The sequence below is a fragment of the Sminthopsis crassicaudata genome, chromosome 4 (genome assembly GCF_048593235.1).
Source record: "Sminthopsis crassicaudata isolate SCR6 chromosome 4, ASM4859323v1, whole genome shotgun sequence".
Taxonomy (NCBI): domain Eukaryota; kingdom Metazoa; phylum Chordata; class Mammalia; order Dasyuromorphia; family Dasyuridae; genus Sminthopsis; species Sminthopsis crassicaudata.
This window is the reverse complement of record NC_133620.1, coordinates 477,570,626-477,595,264: the sequence shown is the minus strand read 5'-3', so window position 1 is coordinate 477,595,264 and position 24,639 is coordinate 477,570,626. Positions and strand designations below refer to the sequence as shown.

Below are 24,639 nucleotides of genomic sequence, written 5' to 3'. Positions count from 1 at the left end.
GCAGCTTTTTTGGCCCGGGGCAAAACTAGGAGCCAAGGGAGTGCTCCTCAGCTGGGGAATGGCTTCATAAATCGTGGTCTCGATGTGCAATGAAAATAGGGTTGTGGCATATGAAATAATGAAAGGAAAGAGAAATCTGGGAAGACTTGTGTGAATGGATGCAGAGTGAGCTGAGAAGAACCAGGAGGGCAATCTATGCAACCATTTATACAATCATATCAGTTGTGTAGACAAACTGCTTTGAAAAATGAACAGAATGTATTGGGATTATATCCCAAAGAAATACTAGAGTGGAAAGGGACCTGTATGTGCCAAAATGTTTGTGGCAGCTCTTTTTGTTGTAGCTAGAAACTGGAAGATGAATGGATGTCCATCAGTTGGAGAATGGTTGGGTAAATTGTGGTATATGAAGGTTATGGAATATTATTGTTCTGTAAGAAATGACCAGCAGGAGGAATACAGAGAGGCTTGGAGAGACTTAAATCAACTGATGCTGAGTGAAATGAGCAGAACCAGAAGATCACTGTACACTTCAACAACAATACTGTATGAGGATGTATTCTGATGGAAGTGGAAATCTTCAACATAAAGAAGATCCAACTCACTTCCAGCTGATCAATGATGGACAGAGGTAGCTACACCCAGAGAAGGAACACTGGGAAGTGAATGTAAACTGTTAGCACTACTGTCTATCTACCCAGGTTACTTATACCTTCGGAATCCAATACTTAATGTGCAACAAGAAAATGGGATTTACACACATATATTGTATCTGGGTTATACTGTAACACATGTAAAATGTATGGGATTACCTGCCATCTGGGGGAGGGAGTGGAGGGAGGGAGGGGATAATTTGGAAAAATGAATAAAAAAAAATAGAAAAATGAACAGAATGACCATTTATACGATCATATTGGAATGGTAGAGACAAACCGCTGTGAGAGTTAGCAGAATGACCATTTACACGATCATATTGGTATCATAGAGAGGAAACGCTTTGAGAGTTAGCAGAATGACCAATTACATAATCCGTATCATAGAGAGGAAGTGGTTTGAGAGTTAGCAGAATGACCATTTACACGGTTGTATCGGTATTATAGGGAGGAACCACTTTGAGAGTTAGTAGAATGAGCATTTACATGACTGTATCAGTATTGTAGAGACAAACAACTTGGAAAGATTAGCATTTATGCAACTACATTGGTATTGTAAAGAGGAACCACTTTGTAACTTAGCAGAATGACCATTTACACGACTGTATTTAGGGTTAGTATCGGTATCATAGAGAGGAAGTGCTTTGAGAGTGCAGAATGACCATTTACATGATTGTATCGTAGAGAGGAAATGCTTTGAAAGATTAAGAACTCTGCTCAGCAGAATGACCAACCACAGTCGCAGAGGCCTCATGATAAAGTGTATTCCTTCCCTCCTGCCAAGAAGGATGGCCTCAGGTGCAGAATGGACTGGAGAGACCTGAAGCTGTGGCTGTTGGATGTGGCTGCTATGGACTTTGAATATCTGTCCCAAGAGTTCAGTTTCTTTGGTGAACTAGGGAATGGAGAGACAGGAGGGACCAAAGGCTTGCTAATTTAAAGCATTTTGATTTAATTGAAATTAAGTTGGTGCTTGGTGCTTTGGTCCTGGAGAGGATCGCTCCTTACACTAGAAGGGTGTGGCCACCAGCCCTTGGGACTGTGACCTCATCAGGGGCTGGCCAGGTGGGGACCCTTCCTCCCATAGAGAGGGCTTTTTCCTCCCGCCCAGAGGCCGGGGGTGGCCCGGGGATCTGTGGGCCGCAGCTCCCCCCTGACTGGCCTTTGCTCTGTTTCAGCACGAGAGAGGACCAGCAGAGATCGATTTTCATGAAGTCCCAGCGGGGGGGCTTCAAGCTGAAGGAGACCGTCCAGTTCCATCTCTACATCAGCACGAGTCCCTGTGGAGACGCCAGGATCTTCTCGCCCCACGAGGCGGCCCAGGATGGTGGGTGCCGCCCCTTGGGGAGGGGCCGGAGTTGCTGGGGACAGGGGTCCCCGCAGCCCAAGTCCACTTTGTTAGGACTCTCTGTAGCCGAAGCAGCGCCACCTCAGAGGGGGTGGCCCAGTCCTAAGAGCTGGATCAGGAATGAGCTCTTGGGGGGGGGGGAGTCTAGGAGTAGGGGGCGGACCCAAGGGCCTCACTAAGAACCCCGAGTGAAGGGAATGCTTACAGCCCCCCGGGCACATCTGGAGGGTGTGCAGTAGGAGGGGGATCTTCTCCCCAGCGCCCTGCATCTTTGCCTTTGTCTCTTAGATCAGGCAGACAGACACCCAAACAGGAAAGCAAGAGGACAGCTCCGGACCAAGATCGAGTCCGGGGAGGGGACCATTCCCGTGAGGTCGACCACGACCATCCAGACCTGGGATGGGGTGCTACAGGGGGAGCGGCTGCTCACTATGTCCTGCAGTGACAAGATTGCCAGGTGAGACGGGCATCCATGCCATCCCCTTCATTGGCAAAGACCTGGGAGTCTGGGAGCGGGTGGCTTGCCCTCTGCCTGTGCCCACCGGGACGAGTCCGGGACCCAGGAGGTTCCAGTGACGGCGGGTGCCTTGGGCTCAGCACCCCTGGCCCTGCATCCCCTCAGGGAACGGCCTCCACGGTCCCAGAATGCTGCTCGTGGCCTGTTCCCTCTGTCCCGAGAGGGTGTGGCCATGTGCAGCTGTCCCTAGGACCCGTCCGTTCTAGGACTCACTCGCTAAGACATTTTGGGAAATTGGGGAAAAGCCCATTCTGGAGAGCTGAGAGCTCATGGTCCCTGGGCGGCCGTTGCCCCTCGGACTGCCTTCCCACCCTTCTCTCAGGTCTGAATAGGAGAGACGGAGAGGAAAAGGAGAGGGGGGAGCCCAGAGCAGTGATTAGGCTGTGGAATTTGCCGTGACCAAAGGTCGCCTCAGTTCTGCCCCAGTGGAAGCCCCATTTATGGCCCAAGTCAGCACAAGGCTCCAGGACACCCTTCCAGGGGGCTCTCCCACTCTCTCTCCCTTTCTCCTGGTTCCCCAGCACCCTCTCCTCCCCCCCCCAGTCTCCCCAGTCATTCCTTCCATCCCTTCCCACAGTGGTGTTTGTCCTCTGCATCTCCAGATCTTCCCCCCCATCCCAGGCTGACCAACCCCCCCTTTTTCTGCACCTTGGGAGTCTGCCCCTGGAGCCTCGGTGCCATCTGACCCATCCTGGTTCTCCTGCTGTCTCAGAGTGGGGAGGGGCCCTCACACTGTTTGTCACCCTGTCCTTTGGTGGCCGAGAGTCACCCCGAGAGTTTCCCTGACTGGGATGTCCAGGGTGGCGGCTCCTCCTGATCTTCTTAGAAACCGTCTCTGAACGTTTGCCTTCCCCACCTCCTCCTGGACTCCTCCTGGCCCTACACTTCCAACCCAGATCCCCTTTCTCCGTGAACTTCCAAATGTAGTGGGGCAGCATCAACCCATGAGTGCTCAGGCTTCGGGTCCAGCCAGTTAGGGACTCTGAAAGGACCCACATGGAGCCTATGTCTTCGTCCTTGCCACAAGAAGGGTGTGAAAGTCTTGGTCCAATGTAGAACTACCCACAGAAGAGGGAATGCAAGTGGTGGGATGCTCTCGGGGAGTCTAGCTTCCTTTACCTGGAGGCATCAGAGTGGGGAAGGATGGAGAATTCCTCTTTCCAGCCTGGAAAGATCAGCTTGGACTTTCAGTGATAAGCAGAAGCATTTTCTCTCACTCCTGGGGACAACGTGGAGACACAGACCTGTTTTGTAGAACATTGTTGGTTCACCAGTTCTTGGAAAGATGGACTGGGGAGAGCAGGAGAGACAATTATTGAGCTCTTTGAGGCATTGAGTTCAAGGCAGCATTGGGGCATCTATGAGGAGCTATTTAGGGGGCAGTGGGGGACTGGGGGAAGCTGAGGACAGGAGATGCCTTCTTGGGAGCTATGTGTATGGAGGTAACATTTGAATTCTTGGGGCAGATGGAATCACCAAGAGAGAATGAGAGTCCAGAACAGCCTGGAGTCATTAGAGCACAGGATGGTCCTATAAAGGAGCCTGAGAAAGAGCAGTCCCATCGGCGGGGGGAGAATCGGAGAATAAGCTTCATGGAAACCTCAAAAGGAAGGACATTTCAGAAGGAGAGGGGAGCCATCAGCCTCTACAGAGGCTCCAAGAAGGCCAAGGACAGGGATGAAGCCGTTCCGTTTAGCTGTTAGGTCCCAGTCTTGGTTGTATTGGAGAGGGATGTTTGTGCAAAGTGTAGAGAAAGCCAGATCACAAGAACAAGCATGAGTGAGAGAAGTGAAAAAAGAACAAGGGGAGCCTGCGAATGTAGACAGCCTGGCCTAGCCGTTTGACTATGAAAGGGAAGAGAGGTGTAGCTTGATGGCCGGGACCTGGGCTGTTCACAGGCACCAGGGAAGGAACCAGTGACTAGAGAGACTGAAGACTAGGGAGAGGAGAGGAGCGGTCCGGTGGGGTGACCCTGGCAAGGGGAAGAGCCACCCCCTGCTCAGAGAGCATGCTATGGACGGCATGGCCCAGATGGAAGAGAAGGCTGAGGTACAGGCGGCTTTAGCTTGTGACACAGCTTGAGCGTTGGCTTTCTGTCCTCTGACTATTACCTGGGACAAGGTGACAGGGGATCACGAGTGCTGGTGCCTGATCAAACAGCGATAATGAGAAAAACATAATCCTGGCCAAACATCAGGCCTCGTGAAAATGAATCATGCTCAATGGCTTCGTCTCTGCTGCTGGGAACTTGCCCAGGAGACATAGGTTCTTAGGTCCCTTTCACCGGTTCTCCCAGTGATGTTTGTGGGCATCCCGTGGCAGATATGGACTGTTAAGCATCCCCAGTTTGTACTGTGCCCACACCACAGCAAGATCTGCAGCAGTTGTTTTGGATGGCTTGATTTGGAGAGTGTCTTTAGGGCTGCTGGGAGTCCCAGCACTGGAAGGATCTGAAGGTTGGTGTTCTAGCCAGGATTCAAACTCAGGCCACCTCCCTTAAGAGCCAGCTCTTATTCCACCATCACTCCGTCTTGGTGGTCTGGGTACACTGGGCAGCAGCTGCTGTGGGCACTTCCGACTTCACTCCCACTTCTTGCCAGCAGAGAGGTATAGGGACAGGGTGTTCCCTGTCTTAATGTGCTTTGTGTCTATCTTTTTGCCTAGTAGCCAACAAGAGAAACCCAAGAAGTGAGGAATGGGATTAAATTTATTATTTGAAACTTACACAGCTGAAATTTTAAAATCTCATCTTTATTTTTTAAAATTTCAATAGTATTTTATGTGTAAATATAGTTTTCAACATTTATTTTTGTAAGATGTTGGGTTCCAATTTTTTTCCTCTCCTTCTGTTACTTTTCCCTTCCCCAAGACAGCAAGAAATCTAACATAGGTTATACAAGTACAATCGTTTTAAACCTATTTTCACATTAATTATGTTATGGAAGAAAAACCAGAACAAAAGGGAAAAACCATGAGAAAGAAAAAGCCCCCAAGAGGTGAAAATAGGATATTCAGTACCCATAGTCCTCTCTCTGGATGCAGATGGCATGGAATTGCCTTGAATCCTCTCACTGTTGAAAAGAGACAAGCCGGGGCAGCTAGGGGGCGCAGTGGGTAGAGCACCAGCCTTGAATTCATGAGGACCCGAGTTCAAATGTGATCTCAGACATTTAACACGTCCTAGCTGAGTGACCCTGGGCAAGTCACTTAACCCCAGACTCAAAAAAAAAAAAAACAAAAAAAACAAAAAAAAAAAAACAAAAAAAACAACAACAACAAAAAACAGCCAAGTCCATCACACATCTTGTCACTGTGTACAATGTTGTCTTGGTTCTTCTCACTTCACTCAGCCTCAGTTCATGTAAGTCTCTTCAGGCTGAGGTTTATAAAAAAAACAAAACAAAACCAAAATGAGCTATTAACAGGACTTGATGAAAGGACATTCCACTCAAAAGAAAAAATCTAATTGTATCCAAATCAGGCCGATTTTAGGAAAGACTGTGAAGTATAAATCCAATTCACCAAACACATTGTTTCAAAAACTAGCAATCCTTGGACTTGACTCTTTTCAACAATGAGATGATTCAAACCAATTGCAACATCCTGGTGATGGAAAGAGCTCACTGTGTCCAGAGAGAGGATTATGGAGACTGAAAGTGAATAAAAACATAGTATTTGCACCGTTTTGTTGTTATTGTTTGTTTGCTTTGTTATTTTTTCTTTCTTATGATCTTTTGATCTGATTTTTCTTGAGCAGCATGACAAGTGTGGAAATGTTTAGAATAGCACATGTTTAAGGTGTATTGGATTATTTGCTGTCTAGAAGAAGAGAGAAGGGATAAAAATTAGGGACACAAACTTTTGCAAGGGTGAATGTTGAAAACTCTTTATGTGTATTTTGAAAAATAAAAAGCTATTGTTATTATTATTAAAAATTATTAATCCTCCTTTACTATGCCCCAGTGAAGGATTAATTCCAAAGGGAATTCATTTTTTGTGGAGTTGAGCATACAAAAACTTTCCATTTTAGTTATCTGAAAAAAGAGTTCCCATTTGGTTTTCCTGCTACTTTAGTTAATTTTATAAGAGCAAATCCACCGGAAGATTGAAGTTCTATGGAAGTCTGAAAAACCATTGGAGTTGACCTCATTAGACTATACTCTTGATAGTTATCATTTTAATGATTCTTAGTGATAAAAACCAGTGGGCTCTCTGACTCTTGTATGGAGGCTGTAGTGCATTGAGAGTAGTAATGGCATTGGCCCAAGATTCTCTTCCTATCAGTACGGGTCTGTAGCTCCCACTGTTGGCTTCCCTTATAGCTCTAAGCTCTGCAGGGCTTGCCTTCTCTAGCAGATCACATTTTCCATCTGTAGCCTTTCAGCCCCACTCGGGGTGCCCTTTTCATCTGGACTGTAACCGGATCCCCAAGCCCCTTCTCCTCAAAGATCAAAAGCTTATTACCCTTTGCCTCTAACTGCCAAATACACAAGGACAGTTTATCTTCATTTTCCTTGTGACTAATCCAGCTTTTCTAAATCTCAAAAAGAGCCTAGGGATGCATAATTCTGCTAGGTTTTTACTTTCCCTGTCAAGCTTCTTAATCACCTATTGGAAAAGCCCTAGGGTTTAATGGGAATTCTCTCCTTATCCCACCTGCCACACACCCCTAAGCACTTTATAGCCTCAGACAGAAGAGTCCTATGTCTAGACTAGGTACAATCACCAGAGGCCTGGTTTCTTTTGCTCTGCTCTTCCCCCACTTTGACGCTGAACTTAACCATGAAGTTATTACAAACAAACCCTTTCAACCGTGTCAGTTCTGCCGGGCCAGACCTAACTCAGGCCGATCCAGAGATTCAAACTCAAGCAATACAATACAATAAATTCAGCCTTATTTCTAGTAAGATTAAAAAGGATAAACTTCCTGATTAGAGTTAAATAAAACTGGACTTTTTACTTCGTGCTCCGAATTTCCCATGGCTGTGGGGAATGCTGGGTCAGATGTCCACAGGGTATTTGGAACTCCATTAAAAGCTCCAACACCAACCTCAGAGCCAGTTCTTTTATATTTTAGGTGACAAGGAAGACAGTCTCCTGGACGTCTTAAAGGACCAGCCCAGCAATACCAAATAGTTGTTGCTTCTTCCACCCATGAGTGTCTGTAAATATCAGCTGCTGTTAGACTTGGGGTCCCATAAAAATTTTCCCAGAGTGCCATGTTAGCATGCCTGAGTCTTTCTAAGCAAGACTTTCCACCACTCTTGTCTTTCTGTAGCCCTTAATGGAAAACTGCTCCATGGTTTGCTTGTCCCTCAGAGAAATCCTCCTGGCCCTCTGATGGGGGCCTGAGACCAGGGATGAGGTCAGCCATCAGTTTCACATGGGAGCTAAGGCCTGGACTAGCCGGGCCCCCTAGAGGCACCAGAGTGCCTGAGGGAAGTGGCGTGGCACCTGCCTGTGGAGTGACCATGTGGCTAGCTCCCGCTGAGAAGGCCTTTCGGGAAGAAGGGAGCGTGAAACGCTCTGTGCGGTTCTAGGCTGAATCAGTACAAATTCCAGCATGTCCTCATGAGGACTCACGTCGGGCACAAGTTCCATCACTGTCACCACCGGAGGAGGCCGGTTTCTGACAGTTTGGACAACTTTGGGCGACTTGTTTTCTTTTTGAAATTTCTCTAACAAATCAATTGACCTTTTCCTTTTAGATGTCCCCTTCTAGAGGGGAATGCGGGAGCCAGAAATTCCAGAAGCTCTGACAGAAAGTAAATTGGGAGGTTGGGGGGGCTGCTTTCCCCGGGGGGCATCTGGAGGCACACTCAGAGGAGGCTGTTTCTCTTCTTCTGCCCGTAGGTGGAACGTGCTGGGCATTCAGGGATCCTTGCTGAGCCTCTTTGTGGAGCCAATTTACTTCTCTAGCATCATCTTGGGCAGCTTGTACCACGGGGACCACCTTTCCAGAGCAGTGTACCAGCGGATCTCAGAAATAGAAGAGCTTCCACCGCTGTACATGCTCAACCGGCCTTTACTTAGCGGCAAGTATCTCACAGGGAGACGGCAAAGCGGCTGTTGTGGCTCAAATCCTTTGGGCCTTCCATGAGAGGCTCTGTGAGAGCGACCCCTAGTGAGAGACCTGGGACATGCAACTGTCCCAGAAAGCTGGTCCTTCCATGGAGAGTCTGTGAGAGCGACCCCTAGTGTGGGAGTGGGACATGCATCTCTCCCAGATAGCTGGTCCTTCCATGAGACTGTGAGAGCGACCCCTAGTGAGGGAGCTGGGACATGCAGCTCTCCCAGATAGGTCCTTCCATGGAGAGTCTGTGAGAGCGACCCCTAGTGTGGGAGTGGGACATGCATCTCTCCCAGATAGCTGGTCCTTCCATGAGTGTGTGTGAGAGCGACCCCTAGTGAGGGAACTGGGAAATGCAACTCTCCCAGATAGGTCCTTCCATGGAGAGTCTGTGAGAGCGACCCCTAGTGTGGGAGTGGGACATGCATCTCTCCCAGATAGCTGGTCCTTCCATGAGACTGTGAGAGCGACCCCTAGTGAGGGAGCTGGGACATGCAGCTCTCCCAGATAGGTCCTTCCATGAGAGACTCTGTGAGAGCGACCCCTAGTGAGGGAACTGGGACATGCAACTGTCCCAGAAAGCTGGTCCTTCCATGGAGAGTCTGTGAGAGCGACCCCTAGTGAAGGAACTGGGACATGCAACTCTCCCAGATAGCTGGTCCTTCCATGAGTGTGTGTGAGAGCGACCCCTAGTGAGGGAACTGGGAATGAAACTCTCCCAGATAGGTCCTTCCATGAGAGAGTCTGTGAAAGCGACCCCTAGTGTAGGAGTGGGACATGAAAGCTCTCCCAGATAGCTGGTCCTTCCATCAGAGACTGTGAGAGCGACCCCTAGTGTGGGAGTGGGACATGCAAGCTCTCCCAGAGAGCTGATCCTTCTATGAGAGAGTCTGTGAGAGTGACCTCTAGTGAGGAAGCTGGGACATGCAGCTCTCCCAGATAGGTCCTTCCATGAGAGACTGTGAGAGCGACCCCTAGTGTGGGAACTGGGACATGCAGCTCTCTTAGCTAGTCCTTCCACTAGAAGTTGCTTTCACTTTCCTAATGTTTTTCTTCTTTAGAAACATTCTGCTAAATTTGGAAAATTCCAATTTCTCTGTGCTAGATCCTATATTTGTCTTGAAATTGGAACTTGGTTTTTGTCATGAAAGTATTTCTCCCAGCAGTTTTCTAGAATGTATACTGTACTCAAGTGCCCAGAGAAGGAGGCGCCCAGACATAGATCAGACATCAATATCCTTGGTCTCGCCCCACTGCCCCCTGACCCGGGATGTGATCTTGATTTTGTCATGCATGCGCCCCCTGGGTTGGCATTCCCCTTTTCAGGCTGCTTGATAGATTCTCTCCCCCCCCTTCTGTCTCAAGTCCAGTTAAATTGTGGAGCTAAGTTTGGGTGATAAAATGGACGTCAGCCTCTAGCTAAGATGTATAGCTATATTGCTTCATCTTTCTCAAAGCTGCTTTTAAAGCCCTTTGTTACTGTTTTTTAGAATGTCAGTGGCTAGCGGTAAAGTGAACAAGAGCAATTGAATTCAAGGGTCCTAACTTCTAAGCTCACCCTTATTTAAAAGGACACAGTTAAGGTATTTTTATCCTTTTAAAAATTTTTATTGCTCACTGTTTATAATATTTCCTTTTTGAAGCTTAATATTGAAGCCCTGGTTACCAACCAAATGTATTTCTTTCTTTGCGGGCATCCCCTGCTTTATTTTCTTGTGCTTGGCTACTGGCATGTCTTTAATTTTAGAGGGGGAAAAAAGCCAGATGGAATTTTATTTGGCAGCATGTTTAATGAATTACAAGCATTTTGCAAACAAAGCTGGAGTGAGAAAAAACAAAATACAGGAGATTAAAACAGACCAAATGTGGTAGTCTGAAATTGCAATCCTTATTTCCATCTCTGGGTCTAAGATGTACATTCTAGGATTTGGTTGCATAATAACTGAATTAATTTTTCATGACAGAGAAAAATAATTTTCTTCCTCTGTTCTGTACTTTCTATATTTGAAGGAGGATGTGCTATTTCATTCTAGTGGTTAAGCATTTAATCATGGAATGATTAATATTGTTCCAAATAGAGTATCTTTACTGGGAAATAACTGGCATTCAGAATGTCAAGGTTTTTGTCAAAATTGTTCAAACTTTGGTAAAAATAAGATTCCTAGAATTTTTGTAAGGCATCTCATCTAAGAAATTCATTTTCATTCTTGTAAAAAGTTCTTTCTATGTGTGTTTATATATATTACATATATGCGTGCATTTTATATATATGCATATTGTTACTGTCCCTTTCTAATGTGGTCAATTTAGTTGTTGAAAGGGGCAAGAAATGCACTTTTGTGCTTATTTTTTCCCCAAAAAATTTATGCTTAGGAAAAAATAGAGAACTAGGAAATTTGTTTAAGAAAGGAGAAATAGCTGGTATGATAAGAGTATTATAGTCCCTAGGCTTGTTTTCATGGGAGTGTTTTAAAAATCAAAAAGTTAAAGCTCACAGAATGATACATCAGACAACTATCTGGATGATTACTTTAAGTATGTTGACATAAAAGTAGTTTTTGTCATTTTTTAATTCACAAAGATAGGTCATCAGCTAGAGGAAGCTCTGATTTGAGCCACTGAAGGCTCTAAGAAGGCAGCAGAGGAGTAAGAAGATGCTAGTAGGAGCTGTGAGTGGGCAGGAAGGCATCACTGCTGTACTTGGAGACCATTGGTTGGAATATAGGTATCACTCTGTAGATTGTCTGAAAAGGCTGGGGGCCTTCTCACTGGAGGAGAGCTGTGAAACCTCCTGGTCCCATTCTGTTGAGGAGAGACCCAGGAGAAAGATAGTCTTTACAGCTACTTTCTTGTAAAAATGGTTTGAAGATGATTGGATGAACCAGCTTTCTATTGAATGAAGAACTGGTGGGGTTCGTCTGCATTGGCTAGAGATGCAGTGTGAGGAGCTTTGCTGTTCTATTGTTTGAGAGGAACACCACTAAGGAATAATGTGACCTCAGCCCCCTTTTCAGGGGAGTTGTGAGTTAAAAGAACTCATTGCTTCATCAGTTCAAAAGGAAACATGAAAATCAGAAGGGAAACAGTGGGAAAATGGGGCTTATCTAGTATGTGTATATGAAAATACATGCATGATCATGTGCCTGTTTTGTGTGCATGGATATACCTAGTACGTGTCAATTTAAATCTAGATGAAAATGACAAATATTTTCATTTATAAAGGAGAATGCCAACACCATATTAGTTGATTTTTTTTAAACTAATGACACTCAAACTAATGGGATAGGGCAGAATTTGTTAGTTCAGCTAGCAGACATTACCTACTCGTTAGGGAATGAGTTACCTTGTAAGCCTTGTAATCAATCTGTAGCTTAAAATGCCCATTATTTAAGGCAGTTTAATTTGAAAGAATAAAAATAGCTCCTCCCTTTAAGTCATTTATTTTCTTTTCAAAAGGATCAAAATGTTCTGAAGTGTTGACATGTCTATATTATCATGATGTCGACTTTGGGGAATGATGACTCTAAAGACAAAATAGGCTTGAAAATGCAAAGTGTAGATTAGAATTATGAGTAAAATTTATGTTGATCTTTGCAAGTCAAGAAGGAGAGAAAATCTTACTGGTTAAGTAAAAACAAGCAAAGGAGTAGGAAATAAATTACTTTAAAAAGGGATAGCTAATCCTGTCCATTAGATTGTGAACTCCTAGAGAACAGGGATTGCCTTTCTTTGTATCCAAAGAGAGGCCTAAATAGGTAAATAAATGAACATCAAGCAGTTTTAAGAAGTTCAAACTCATTTGGGGAGAGTAATAACTCCTACCTCTGAGGATTGTGGCCAGTCTCAAATGAGGTAATAAATGTAAAGTGCTTAGTGCAGTAATTGGTACATCAGGGACTATATAACTTTTAGCTATTATTAATTATGAGACAAAAATCTTTTCAGCAGTACTTTTTGTGGTAGCAGAGAAGTGGAAACAAAGGAGATACCCATTGTCTGGGGAATATGGGATACATTGTAAGCACGATGGATACAGAGAGACATGGAAAGACTTAAGAGAACTGATATAAAGGGAAGTCAGCAGAGTCAGGAAAACAATCTACACAGTCAGCACAATTATGGAAATGCAATGCTGTGAAATTTGAACTTCAAAGATAAGATGCAAAGATACTCTCCTTTGCAGAGGTTGGGGTTCATAACTATGGAAAGTTGGATATAATATCTGATTTTGTCCAATGAGAGTTGGTTTTGCTATTTTTTTCTCCTCTTCATAAAAAACCTCTGACATAATGGATGGTTTTCTGAAAGGCTGAGAGGGATACAGAATCTGGGTAAAGTAAAACAAAAATAGTTTAAACCATTTTAAAAAGCCATTGTGAAGCTTGAGAACACTTAAAGTCAGACAAAAACTGGAGTTAATTCTAAATTTAATCCCCAGAGAATATAAAGTCCTTTAGGGCTGGGATCATTTTACCTTTGTCTCTCAAGAGTCGGTATGTAGTGAATAATTTTTAAAAACCTTGTTGAATGAATTAAATGAATTTGAGGCAAAATGTCATACACATGATCCTTTTAGAAGGGGATGAGACTTAATGTGTCCCTTAGGGGGAGGACATGAACTCATCAGAATCGGGCCAAGCTGGTGTGGAGTTGGCAAACCATCTTGTCTGAGGAACGTTTGAAGGAGCTTAACCCGGAGAAAGATTAGGGGCCCAGAGATGCTGTCTTTGGCCATTTGGACAAGGCTCTGAGAAAGAGTATTTTTCATTTTTCAGGACTTAGAGGGGATTCAGGGAGCAGGGAAACAGGTTCTTCCTGGTTAAGAAAGAACTGAGTGAACCACTACCTCATGCAGGAGTGAGCTTCCTCTCCCTAGCACATGTCTGTGCGAGGCCTGCAGAGATGTCCTCTCACTGAAGGGTCTCTTTGCTAAGGGGGATTTAGAAGTATCTGAAGCAAAGTATCTCGACATTTTGGCCCCAAGTCTGAATTAGCTGATTGGTTCATCACTCAAATCCTTGTCTGGCCAGAAGCTGGTGCTTTGAGTTTGCTGTATATCTTATAGTGGAAGGAAGCTGCAGGGCTGAGGTGGGGCCACCATTTTACAGGGGGTCACTGATGAAGATCTGAACCCAAAGGACTTAGCTAGGATGCTGACGTCCTCCAAGGTGGTGCAGAGGGAAGCGACGTCACACGGATCCACCTCTTTCCCCCCTCCTTTCTTCCTTCTCCCATGAGCAGACTTAGAGTTGTGCACCTTTTGCTTACTTTTTTTTCCTGAAGTTTCTTTTCAAACGAGTCAGCAGAGATTCCTCCATGACCTTCTCATCCTTGTTGAAGAACTTGGCTTGCCATGGGATGTGAGGCATGGATTTGTACTGTTAGTCATTTGGCTAGCACTTAGTAAGTGCTCACCGTGGGCCAGAAACTGTGCTAAGAACTAAGGATGCAAAGAAATCTTAATAGTCGTTCTGTCATGGAGCTCCTGGTCTGCCGGGGAAGCAACACGCAAACAGTGATGTGGGGACAAGATACCTACAGGATGAATGGGAGGAGTCTCCGAGAGGAGAGCATTAAGGGGTCCAAGAAAGGCTTCTTTCAGAGGGCAGGACTTTAGCTGAAATTTGAAGGAAGTCAGGGAAGGCAGGAGGTAAAGATGAGGAGGAGGGGAAACTGTGAGAATGCCCAGTGGGAGAGAGAAGAGGAGCTAGGAGCCAGAGCCCCTGAATGTCAGGAGAGCAAGACTGGAAAGATGGAAAGAAATCCCATTTTGAAGGGCTTTAATAAATCTGGAAGACAAGATTTGGGATACTCCCAGGAAAACGAATTTGTAACTTTCCTTTGACTAAAACAATCCCATAAACAGAGACAATGAATCACGAGCACAAAGGTGGACAAAGAGATGCAGCACTGGCAGTGGCGATGGAGCAGTCATGATGGTCAGAGCCCCTGTGCTGTGCTGCCCTGAAGGCTGCCCTGGGGCAAAGCTCAGCAGGAGAGTGGCTCGGGACAAGGCCCCGCAACAAGCCTGTCGGGATGAGCCGGGAAGGGGAGCCCCCCTCGGTGATGGCCGGCATCCACCAAGAAATGAAGGATGTGGCTTTCCAAGTGCTGTCAGAGCTGTGATCTCTGGGCATGGAGGACTTGCAGGGGAGACCTGGCCTCCCCCCACCTCTTCTGCCATATCTAGGCTCGGCGAGAAGCCTGGGATGTGGCGGTTTAGGTGGCAGGCCCAGATCACAGCCGGGACACGTCCATGTGGAGCCTTCCTGATTACACCGGGCCAGGTCTCTCTGAAGCATGGAAGCCTCAGATGACTCCATGGTAACAATTGCCAACTGGTCTCACTGATCTCGTTTGCTTCCCTGGTCAGCTAATGGGATCATCAGGATGCTTTTTCCTAACTACAGAACAAGACGAGGCCACTGAAGGGACCATTTCCCCTATGCGGGGGATTCGGAGCTTCGAGGACCCCTTCTCTAGAGCTGGGGACGGAGTATGTCATGGAGAACCCAGAGAGGGGGCATCGGGGAGGGCTCCCTGGAGGAGAAGCCTGGGGTCTCTCTCCTTTCCCCCAAGCACCACAGCTACTGAGGCTCTTTCTGCCCTTCTCATGTGTTCCAGGACTCATCACTAAACATCCATCCAATTAATACTTTTGAGTTGGGTTTTAAAGGAAGATGGTGAACAGGGTGGAACTGGGGACAGCCCCTCCCCGTCCTAGCAGAGCTCGGAGCTCAGGAGCTCAGCTGGTGCTTGGGCCCTGTCACAAAAGAGCCCAGAGTTCCTGGAGAACTCTGCTCCCCTCGTCTGGGGGAGCAGGGGGCCTCTGGACTCTGCTGCACCTCAGTCTTTTGCCTGGGGTTTAGCAGAGAAATGGAATCCCTTCCTCACTCTGTCCTAGAGGATGAAGCTCTATGGCTGAAGAGAGACCATGACTTTGGGGTTTACCTCTCCTCTCTCTTCTCCCCTCCTCTGGGGCAGCTAGGGGAGTGCCCAGAGCACCGGACCCAGAGCCAGCAAGACCCATTTTCATGAGTTCTAACCTGGACTCTGACAATTGTTACCTGTGTGACCCCGAGCAAATCACTTACCCCTGTTTGCCTCAGTTTACTCATCTGTAAAATGAGCAGAGCAGGAAATGGCCAAATGTCCCCATCCCTGTCAGATAGGGTCATGAAGAGTAGGACATGACTGAAAAAAATGACTGGACAATGACAAGCCATTTTCTTCTTCCCTGCTGAGTTGCAAAGGTCTGTCTGTCGATGCAATCTGTCGTGTTTTTCTTTTTAGCATCAATCGTGTGTCTCCCATGTCAGCATTATCGGTATAACTTCTAGTTTGGCTCTATGGCGTTTTTTAATCAGTTGGGATGTTTATACAGGGCCAGAAATATCCTTTAGGAGTCTATGTGCTCGGTAGGAGTCTTGGCTTCCACTGTAGAGAGAGTTATTGCTGAGATGAAATTGTGTCCTCCAACATTCAGGTTTCCCAGTTTCCCTTAAATGCAATCAGGAGTTCGGCTCAGGACTAAAAGAGAGGTTTATGGGCTCCTGGTCAGAGGGGGATGGAAACTTTATTCCCTAGTCAGAGGAGAAGGATCCAGGAAGGGCTCGGCCACGGCGGGAGCTGCTTGGGAGTGTGAAAGATTCTGGAAGGGAGAGAGCTGCCGCAGCAAAGCTGGCTTCTGCTCTCTCTGGCCAACAGTGAGCCGGGCACTGGAAAAGACAAAAATGGCGCCCGGAGAGGAGTGGGATCCTAGGACAAGCCATTTGGCCGTCCTCAAGGAGTTCACACCACAGGTTCTGGAGAAGAACACTCTGGAATACGGGGGGACGACCTCCCTGCTGGACTTGGGAAAGTTTGATTCCAGGACCCTTCTATAGGACGTTGCCCTAACATGGAAACAAGATGGAAGCACTCCCATCCCTCACAGGAATCCCTGCTGCCCTCCCCAGCCTCCACCAGAAGACCTGCCAAAGGAGAAGGGCCTCCAGCTCCTGCCACGGCTCACGTGGGGCCCAGGCTCTCGCCTTCGAGCTAGTGATTACTTGTATTTATGTGCGTCCCCCAGGGGCGTTCTCTCTCACTGCTTGTGGACCCATGAGCAGGCCCTTTGAGAGCCCAGCCGACTTCTCTTTCCTCACTATCCCCGGGGCCTAGCACAGCTCTTTGCACAAATTAGGCACTTAATGTTTGTCGAGTTGAGTCTGAGAGACTGGTCGGGCGTGTGGCAAGAATGGAAGCAGGTGCTCCAGCTCCAGCGGGGCTCAGTTTTGGAGGAGTCTATGGGACGTTTGGGCCCTGCTTGCTGTTCGTCTCCTGAGGATGCAGTGTCCTCATCAGTCACATGAGTGGTTTAGACCGCATGGTCCCGAGGTCCCTCTCAGTTCCAGTCTGGGCCCTGTGGCTGCTGCCTCCTTGTGGCAAGCTGCACCATGTGGTTTGTGAATGAGGTGGGGGGGGTTACTGGGCCAGGCCCCCTCCTCCCAGGGCTGATTTACAGCTCACTCCAGGACGGGGGACTCTCCGGGACATGGGAGCCCACGAGCCGGCTATCAGGGCTCGGAACTGAGACACCTCGTCCTCTGGCTGTCATCCGGGAGGGGCCACTAGGAAGTTACACATTTGTTTAGGGGCAGTGGGGACCCCATCAGCTCCTCTGACCTGAGTCCCTCTCCCCTCCGCTGCGCTCCTTTGTCTGGAGCCCCAGGGAGTGGCTGGAAACCTCCCGGGGCCACACTCAGGGACTTGGCCATCCTGCTGCTGGCTGCTAGCATCAGGGGGCCCTAGGGTACCCTCCTGGGCCTCTAGTGCCTTCTTGCTCTTACCTGGTTTTGCCAAGTCAGGACCTTGAGTGCTTAGAGGAAGGAAGAAAAGAAGGGAGGGAGGGAGGGAGGAAGGAAGGAAGGAGGGAGGGAGGGAGGGAGGGAGGGAGGGAGGGAGGGAGGGAGGGAGGGAAGGAAGGAAGGAAGGAAGGAAGGAAGGAAGGAAGGAAGGAAGGAAGGAAGGAAGGAAGGAAGGAAGGAAGGAAGGAAGGAAGGAAGGAAGGAATAGGAAGGAAGGAAGGGAAGAAGGAAGGAAGGAAGGAAGGAGGGAAGGAGGAAGGAAGGGAGGTAAGGAAGGAAGGAGGGAAGGAAGGAGCGAGGGAGGGAGGAAGCATCAGCTGAGCTCCGTGCCAGGCACTATTAAGCACTTTACAGATATTAGCCTCAGCTACTCTGGGAGGTGGATGCTGGTATCATCCCCACTTACCGATGAGGAAACTGAAGCAGATAGGTGGAGGGCCTTGTTCAGGGTCCCATCATCATTGGTAAGTGTCTGAGACTGGACCAGAACTCAGATCTGGGCTGTGGTGCCCCGAGGGGACTAACTCAGCTTCACCCCAGGCTGTCCAGTGTCCCACATGTGGACCCTGACCTGCAGCCTTTTGTAGTCCTGTGGCCCTGAACTGAGAAGGGCCCCGCCCATCATGAAAGGGGAACCCAGAGGGACCCTTGGCTGGGACTTCTGGTGAATAAGGCGGATGCAGAGGCCGCTTGGGTGGGCTCCAGGGCTGCTGCTCAGTGCTGGTGCCAGGGGGCATCTCTAGGATGCCCGCAGTCTGTGTGCCCGTGTCCTCCCCGCCTTGCCCCCAGAACTTGCATGCACGCCTTTGCTCCCGGGCTGTGCATCTGGACACAGCGGGAGGAGGGGGCATGGCTAGTCCAGCTGCATCTCCGAGAATAGGGGAGTCTCCGGATGCTTGCGGGACGCCCCAGTGCGCACGGTGGGAGCCCAGTTTGCCGCCGTGGGCTCCGCGAAGCCCGGGTTAACGGTCCCGTCCCCGCTCACAAAAGCGTGCTCTCCCTCGTTCCAGGAATCAGCAACGCCGAAGCTCGACAGCCGGGGAAGGCCCCAAACTTCAGCGTCAACTGGACGGTCGGTGACCCCAACTTGGAGATCATCAACGCCACCACGGGGAAGGACGAGATGGGCCGCGCGTCTCGCCTCTGCAAACAGGCGCTTTACAGCCGCTGGCTGCGCATCCATGCCAAAGTAGGTCCCAGCCCAACCCCCGTGGGGCGCCTTCTGGGCAGAGCCTGGGCGGCTTGGGGTGCCGGGCTCCCGCCCCCTCCCTCGCTGCCCCCTGGCTCTCTTGACGCAGTCTCCTCCTAGATAAAGGGGGGAGTGAGCAGCGGGGGGGGGGGGGGGGGGGGGGCAGCGGCCGGGGAGGCTCACCGCACATCTTGCGCCTTGGTTCCTCCCCGTTGGCTTTTGTTCCGAGGTCAGGCGCCGCCGCCAGGCGCCTCCCTTCTCTTCCTGGCCACGCGGTAAATGTGGGCGGTGAGGAGGCAGCTGCTGTGGGGGAGAAGGCGGGACTGAGCCAGCCTCTCACCCCACGTCTCCCTTCCCAGCAGTGCTTGCGCGTCCTGTACCCCGGCTCAGATTCCTTCTGGCCATGGTCGGGGCTCCTCCCCTTGGCAGATTCCTTGGGCTTTGATTGGCTGGGGAGCTGTGCGGTCCGGCTCAGCCCAGCTCTGACGGTTTCCGGGCTGAGGAAGGGGATCCTTCTAAGGGGTTGGGGGGACCCCCACGGGCTCTCGGGCGGGGGCTTCATCTCCCCCTCGCTCTGCCCGGGCCGTGACCGCTCCCCTCTTCCCTCCTAGCTCTCCTCCAACATGCGCGCCAAGATCAGCAAGCCCCACCTGTACCACGAGTGCAAGCAGGGCGCCACGGAGTACCAGTCTGCCAAAGAGTCGCTCTTCAGGGCCTTCCTCAAGGCGGGCCTCGGAGCCTGGGTGGAAAAGCCCATCGAGCAGGACCAGTTCTCCCTCAACTGCACGCCCTGACTCGGAGGACGCCCCCGAAGGCCCGGCCCGCCCGTGGCGCCCCTGCCAGCCCCGCACACGCCCACTGTGCGCACCCCCTCACCCGCACAGCGGCGCCCACTCGCTCACGTCACCGCCACACACTCGCATGCCCGCGCACCCTTCCCAGGACTGACCAGCAGCAGCTTCCGCCCCTTCCGTGTCTGAGAATCCGTTGTCGTTAAGTTGTCTCCTTCTCCTTTGGAAAGCTCGGTGTAGCTGTCTAGCAGAGCCCTGCGTCCCCGCAGCCGCGGCGCAGACGGGTCTGGTCTTCCCTCGGATCGGCTGCCCCCGTCTGTGTCCTCCCCCCCCCCCAGTATAATAAGGCAATATCGGCAGGTGCGCACGATGTCCACACCCGCATCCTCGGGGGCTTCCACGGCGCTGTCAGGATGCGTCTGGATTTCTCTAGAACTCCGCTGCAGAACCCATTTCTGCTCCTTCGGGAGCTTTTCCTGAGTGAGGGGGGAGGCGGGCGACGAGGTGACAGAGCCAGAAAGAGAACCGTGGAAAGCCTGCCCGTCCCCGCCTCCTGGCCCTGACCCCCAGCTGCTGAGAAACGATCCTCGACGTGTGTATTTATTAGCCTGGGACCCCGTCCCGCGCCCCTATCCCGCCAGCCCCTCCCCTCATGGTGTGAAGTCGTCGTCTTCTTCCTTTTTTACCATTATCAACTGGAAACCCAGTAGAGGTCAACTGTAAGTGCGCAGTTAGGTCTGTCTAATGTAGAAGAAGTGGACCCTTAGTAGCTGATTTCTCCTCTCCCTTCTCTATAGTTATATATATAGAGTATATCTATACACATGCACACGTGTACGTGTATGTACGCCCATACATGCACGTGTGAACGCACGCACACGCACACACACATATGTATACATACCCAGGAATTCAGAGTACAATCACAGCTTTAGCGTCACTAGGGCACCTTTCAGAACCAGCGTGATTCGTTAGGAACGTTTGAACGCCAGCACAATGTTTGAACCCCCTTCCTAAGTCACTGGCGGGGGCCCCTTGGGAAGCTCTGCTTTGCGAACCTTAACTCCAGGATTCTTCCCTGATCCACCCGTGTTTGTCCCTAATTTGACCCCGAGGTCCCACAGGAAGGAATCCCGTGGGACTCGAACCGCGATCCCGGTGGCCAGTGGTGGCGAGGCCGGCCCCAGCCAGGGGCCGAAAGCTCCCCAGATTTGCTCAGAGCGTGCTCGCCAGGACGGCTTCCGGTTTCTTTCCAGCCTCTCCCAGCCCTGTCTGCACACAGCCACCAAGGACGGAGGTCAAGGGGGAGGGGCCTGTGGGTAGAAGAAGGGCCAGAGCTACTGACCAAGTCTCCTCGCCCGGGTCCATGGCCAAGCTGGCAGAAGGCGCCTCTCCCCGGGCTGAAGTCTGAGGACAGGGAAGGTCTCATTTGCCTAATGTAGCAGCCGCGCTCCAGGGCTCAGGCGGCCGAGGAAGCGGCTCCCGTCTGTGCTAAGGAGGGGTACGCCGTCGCCGCCCTCGAACCCCTTGGATGTTCTACTCCCTGGAGCAGCAACTACCTCAGCTTGTGCCGGTGCCCTCTGGATCAACCCACACGTGGCCGGAAAGGGCGGAGGGAGGCAGGAAAGTGTCCGCCCTGGCGCGAGAGACAGAGGCTTAACCAGTCAGCTTCAGGACCTGGAAAGCAAATTAGATTTCCGAATGGAAAGAATGCTCTGGCAACTGTGAATCAGGTTTTTTTTTTTTTTTTTTTTTTTTTTTTTTTTTTTTTTAAGGGTCCTTAAGAGGTGGGACATTAAGAATGAGGACGAGGATTTCTGGGAAAGAGAGACTGCTCATACTCGACCAGATGGGAAATAACCAAGTTAGAAATCCAGGTTTTGTGTGAGAGGAAATAGCAGAAATCTGCATTGTGTTTATAAGGAAGGAGTGGTCACTGCTAGAATTTTCTCAAATTATTTTTTAAAAATTTATTTAAAAAATCTCTTTTAGAATTGGAGCTCTTAAGAATAGGGTCTTTTAAAGGCTTGTAAGAGTGAAAAGAATGGGAGCAAATTTGCACAAAAATCTTGGACGGTTCATGTTCAAGAATAAGGGGCCGGGAGAAGGATGACATCTTCAGGGGGTCCATTCGCCGTCATCCTGTCTGACTAGTTCTCTGGCCGGTAACTCTGGTGAGCGAGGTGGCATCTGCGGACGTGGGAGTAGAGGAGGAGACGGAGCGGGCGCTTGGGATCGCCTGGGATGCCCTCTGCTGCTGGAAGGGGTCCTGTGGTTCTCAGCATTCTCCCCAGGCAGGACTGTCTCTGGCCAGTCTGTGCAGAGGTGCGGGCCTGGGCACCAAGCTTGGGACCTCTCCCACTTTTGCTGCCATCTCTCTCGTGCTCTTTATGGGTTAATATGGCATCTGTCACAGAAAGCCTTGCTTCAACTTGGAACAAAGAGGAAAATGTGTCCAAAATGGCTGCAAACGTGGGGGGCTGCCCCGGTCTTGTGGGGTCCGGCTGTCATTCTGAGGACCCCCTGTGCCTCGATGGCTGGCCTCCAGCTTTCCTTCTCTCCTAATCCCCCTCCTCCTTTTCATCCTAAAGAGTGATTATGAATGTTTGCCTCAGGATCATCAAAAACTGAAAGAAAATGAATTCAGCAGATGTAAATACTTGAAAAACACAGCAAGGTTTTCTTTGATTCTCGTGTAGCTTTATCAAAGATGTGTTTAACAGAGTGACATGATGCGACCCGGGCGGTTACTGAGCCGACACTGGGCAGGAGCGGGTCAGGGGCCGCGGGGCCTCGAGCCTGCGGCGGTTGTTGCCTCGCCGCCACACTCAGGACTAGCCAAGGACTCTGCATGGACTTGTCCTGCCCTTTGCCACTGAAGCACACGTTTTTCTGGCCTAGAAGTGGGTCTTTTGTCCTGCAGGCGTCAGGCTGCCGGGCGAGGATGCCACGTGGCACTGCCAGGGAGGACTGCCGGCCGTTGCCCCGGGGGCCGTTTTTCATCTCTCTCGTACTTGGAGCATCCAGATCATGGCGAGGATGAGTGCGATCGCCATCCTCATCTCACCACTGTCTATTAGGAGACTGCTGAATGCTGGGAGGCTCGCCCTCCATTGCTGACCCCCTGAGTGTGAGCAGAGCCGCCCCCACCACCCCATGGAGCAGAACCCCCGGATGGCATTTGCACACTGACGGAGGCTCACCTCGGGTTCGCTCGGACCAAGAAGTAGGCGCTCGGTCACTTACCAGCCCAGCCAGCCCTCCAGGCGGAGCCTCTCTGGTCACACAGGTGTGGGGGGGTGGTCTGGTTTTGTTTTTCCTACCTAGAAGCTAATGGCGTCTGGATGGTGTCGCCACCTTGGGCGGAGGCGGCCTCTTGCACTGAAGAATACCTTGTATGTTGTTGCGTTTTTATTGTTGTCGATAGAGAAGATGTTGTATTTTTTCTAGGGGGTGGGGAGAGCTTGTAATTCAAATCATGCTATTTTTAAGAAATTGTCTATTGAACGCTGCTCTAGAAACTTAGGAAAGTGAGTCGAACCGCTTTGTCCAGCATGTCCCGGCTGTGTGTCCAGCATCCCAGTCCCCTGCTTCTCCTCCTCCCGCTGCTGGGTGAATGGGGACGGGGCTCGCCGGGATCTGCCGCCCCCCTTTCTGGGACTCTTGTCCCCAGGAGGGAGGAGGGTGACCTCCCAGGGGCTGCCTCTGGAAACCAGGCTTTGGGGGCTCAAGTGCTTCCCCCACAAGGAAGATTTTCCCATCTAGATACGGGGTGCCCTGAAATGATCCCCACAGGGCTAGGCGTCCCTCTGTGGGATTGCCGTGATCTGCTGGGGCCATTATGAATGCTAAAGTGATCAGGGCAACTGCTCGCAGGTCTGTGGGGGAGCGAGGACCTCTGATCTCCTGCCAGAACCAGAGGGGGTCTGCTGGGAGCCCCCTGGTCTCCTGGCCATGGATTAAACCCTCCCTTTATCGAGGGAACGCTGCAGCCTGGACCATGGGGAATCTGAATTGTACATCCAAAGATTCAAATAGGTTGAGAGAAAGATGCCTCCTGTGGGGCAGGCCCTCCCGACATGGGAATCTCCCCGATTTCATGCTCTTTTCAGGATCTGGGTTTTAAAGCATCTGTCCTTGTCCCCAGAGGTCTCCCTGGCAGATGGGAGGGCACAGAGAGCTGTTTGCTCCAAGGACGCCCTTGTGGGCTCTGGGAGGACTTCCCTTACCATCACCCATTGTCCACCGTAGCCCTGGGGTCCGGTCACCTGGTGTAACGGACAGCTGAGTCCTGAGCCTTCCTGAGCTCCAGGAGCTTCGGCTGTAAGCCTGCCAAAGGAGGAGCGAGCGGGCGTCCATTTGTTGTGCAAGTTTTGTCACATGCTGGAAAGTCACCCACCCTCCTCGCCCAGTTTGTGCCCCCATTTGAGCCAAGGTGACTCCCCTCCCAGATGGTGTCTGTCTTAGGATTACCCTGCTCAGGTCCTAGATTTTTTTCAGGGATGCACCCCAAAGTAGCCTACAGCTGAACTACAGCTGCCCCCCAAATTTGGAAAGTATTCTGCTCTGTACCCCCAGAGCTTTGCACACGGAAGGTGCTTGTGGATGGTCTGATAGAACTGGCTCGGTCAGATTTGCCCCTTGGAGGCCGCCTGGTTCTGGGGATGGAGCTTTCTGGATTGGGGGGGCTTCTGGGCAACAAAAGGCACCACAAATATCTGCCCCCCCACCCCACCCTCCTATCTCAGCTGCTAGAAGGTTCTACCAGGGTTCAGAGCATTTCACAGCCGGAAATGTGGCCGGATCCTTTTCAAGTATTACAATGAGGCCACGGCACAGGAAAGTGTCATTCTTAAATGATGGGGAGCGATCACGCTGATGTGGGGGAGCACTTCAAGCCAAACCCAAACTCAGCCGTGGCGACCAAGGCGGGGAGCCTCGGGATCCCTCAGTCGGTAAGTCCGCCCCTCCCCCGTCCCCGCTGCTCGGCAGCCAGTCCTGATGGGAGCGGGCCCTCAGGGAGGCCGGAGGACGGAGATGAACTCACAGGAAGCTTGCTGGTGGTCGCCGCCCCCGCCCCCCCACCCCTGCCCCTCCATGTCTGATGTTGACTGTGCTGTGGCTCCATGGCCGGAAGCCTGACATTCAGGTCACGGACACGGGGCTTCTTTTAGTAGAATTTTTTTAGTGCTACTCCCGGGACCCCGACGAGCGGCTGTGGG

At 50.4% G+C, this 24,639-nt stretch overlaps 1 protein-coding gene across 4 annotated transcripts in view; it reads left to right on the top strand.

Moving 5' to 3' along the window:
* The window catches only part of ADARB1 (adenosine deaminase RNA specific B1), a 107,758-nt gene extending 86,612 nt beyond the window's left edge, over positions 1-21,146 (top strand). For all 4 annotated transcript variants that reach the window (XM_074264527.1, XM_074264529.1, XM_074264528.1 and 1 more), the window contains 5 exons: positions 1,832-1,980; positions 2,290-2,458; positions 8,372-8,553; positions 18,448-18,626; positions 19,238-21,146. In XM_074264527.1, the coding sequence (XP_074120628.1) occupies positions 1,832-1,980; positions 2,290-2,458; positions 8,372-8,553; positions 18,448-18,626; positions 19,238-19,420 (862 nt within the window). In that variant the 3' untranslated portion in view covers positions 19,421-21,146. The remainder of the gene's footprint in view (positions 1-1,831; positions 1,981-2,289; positions 2,459-8,371; positions 8,554-18,447; positions 18,627-19,237) is intronic.
* Positions 21,147-24,639: the final 3,493 nt, after the last annotated feature.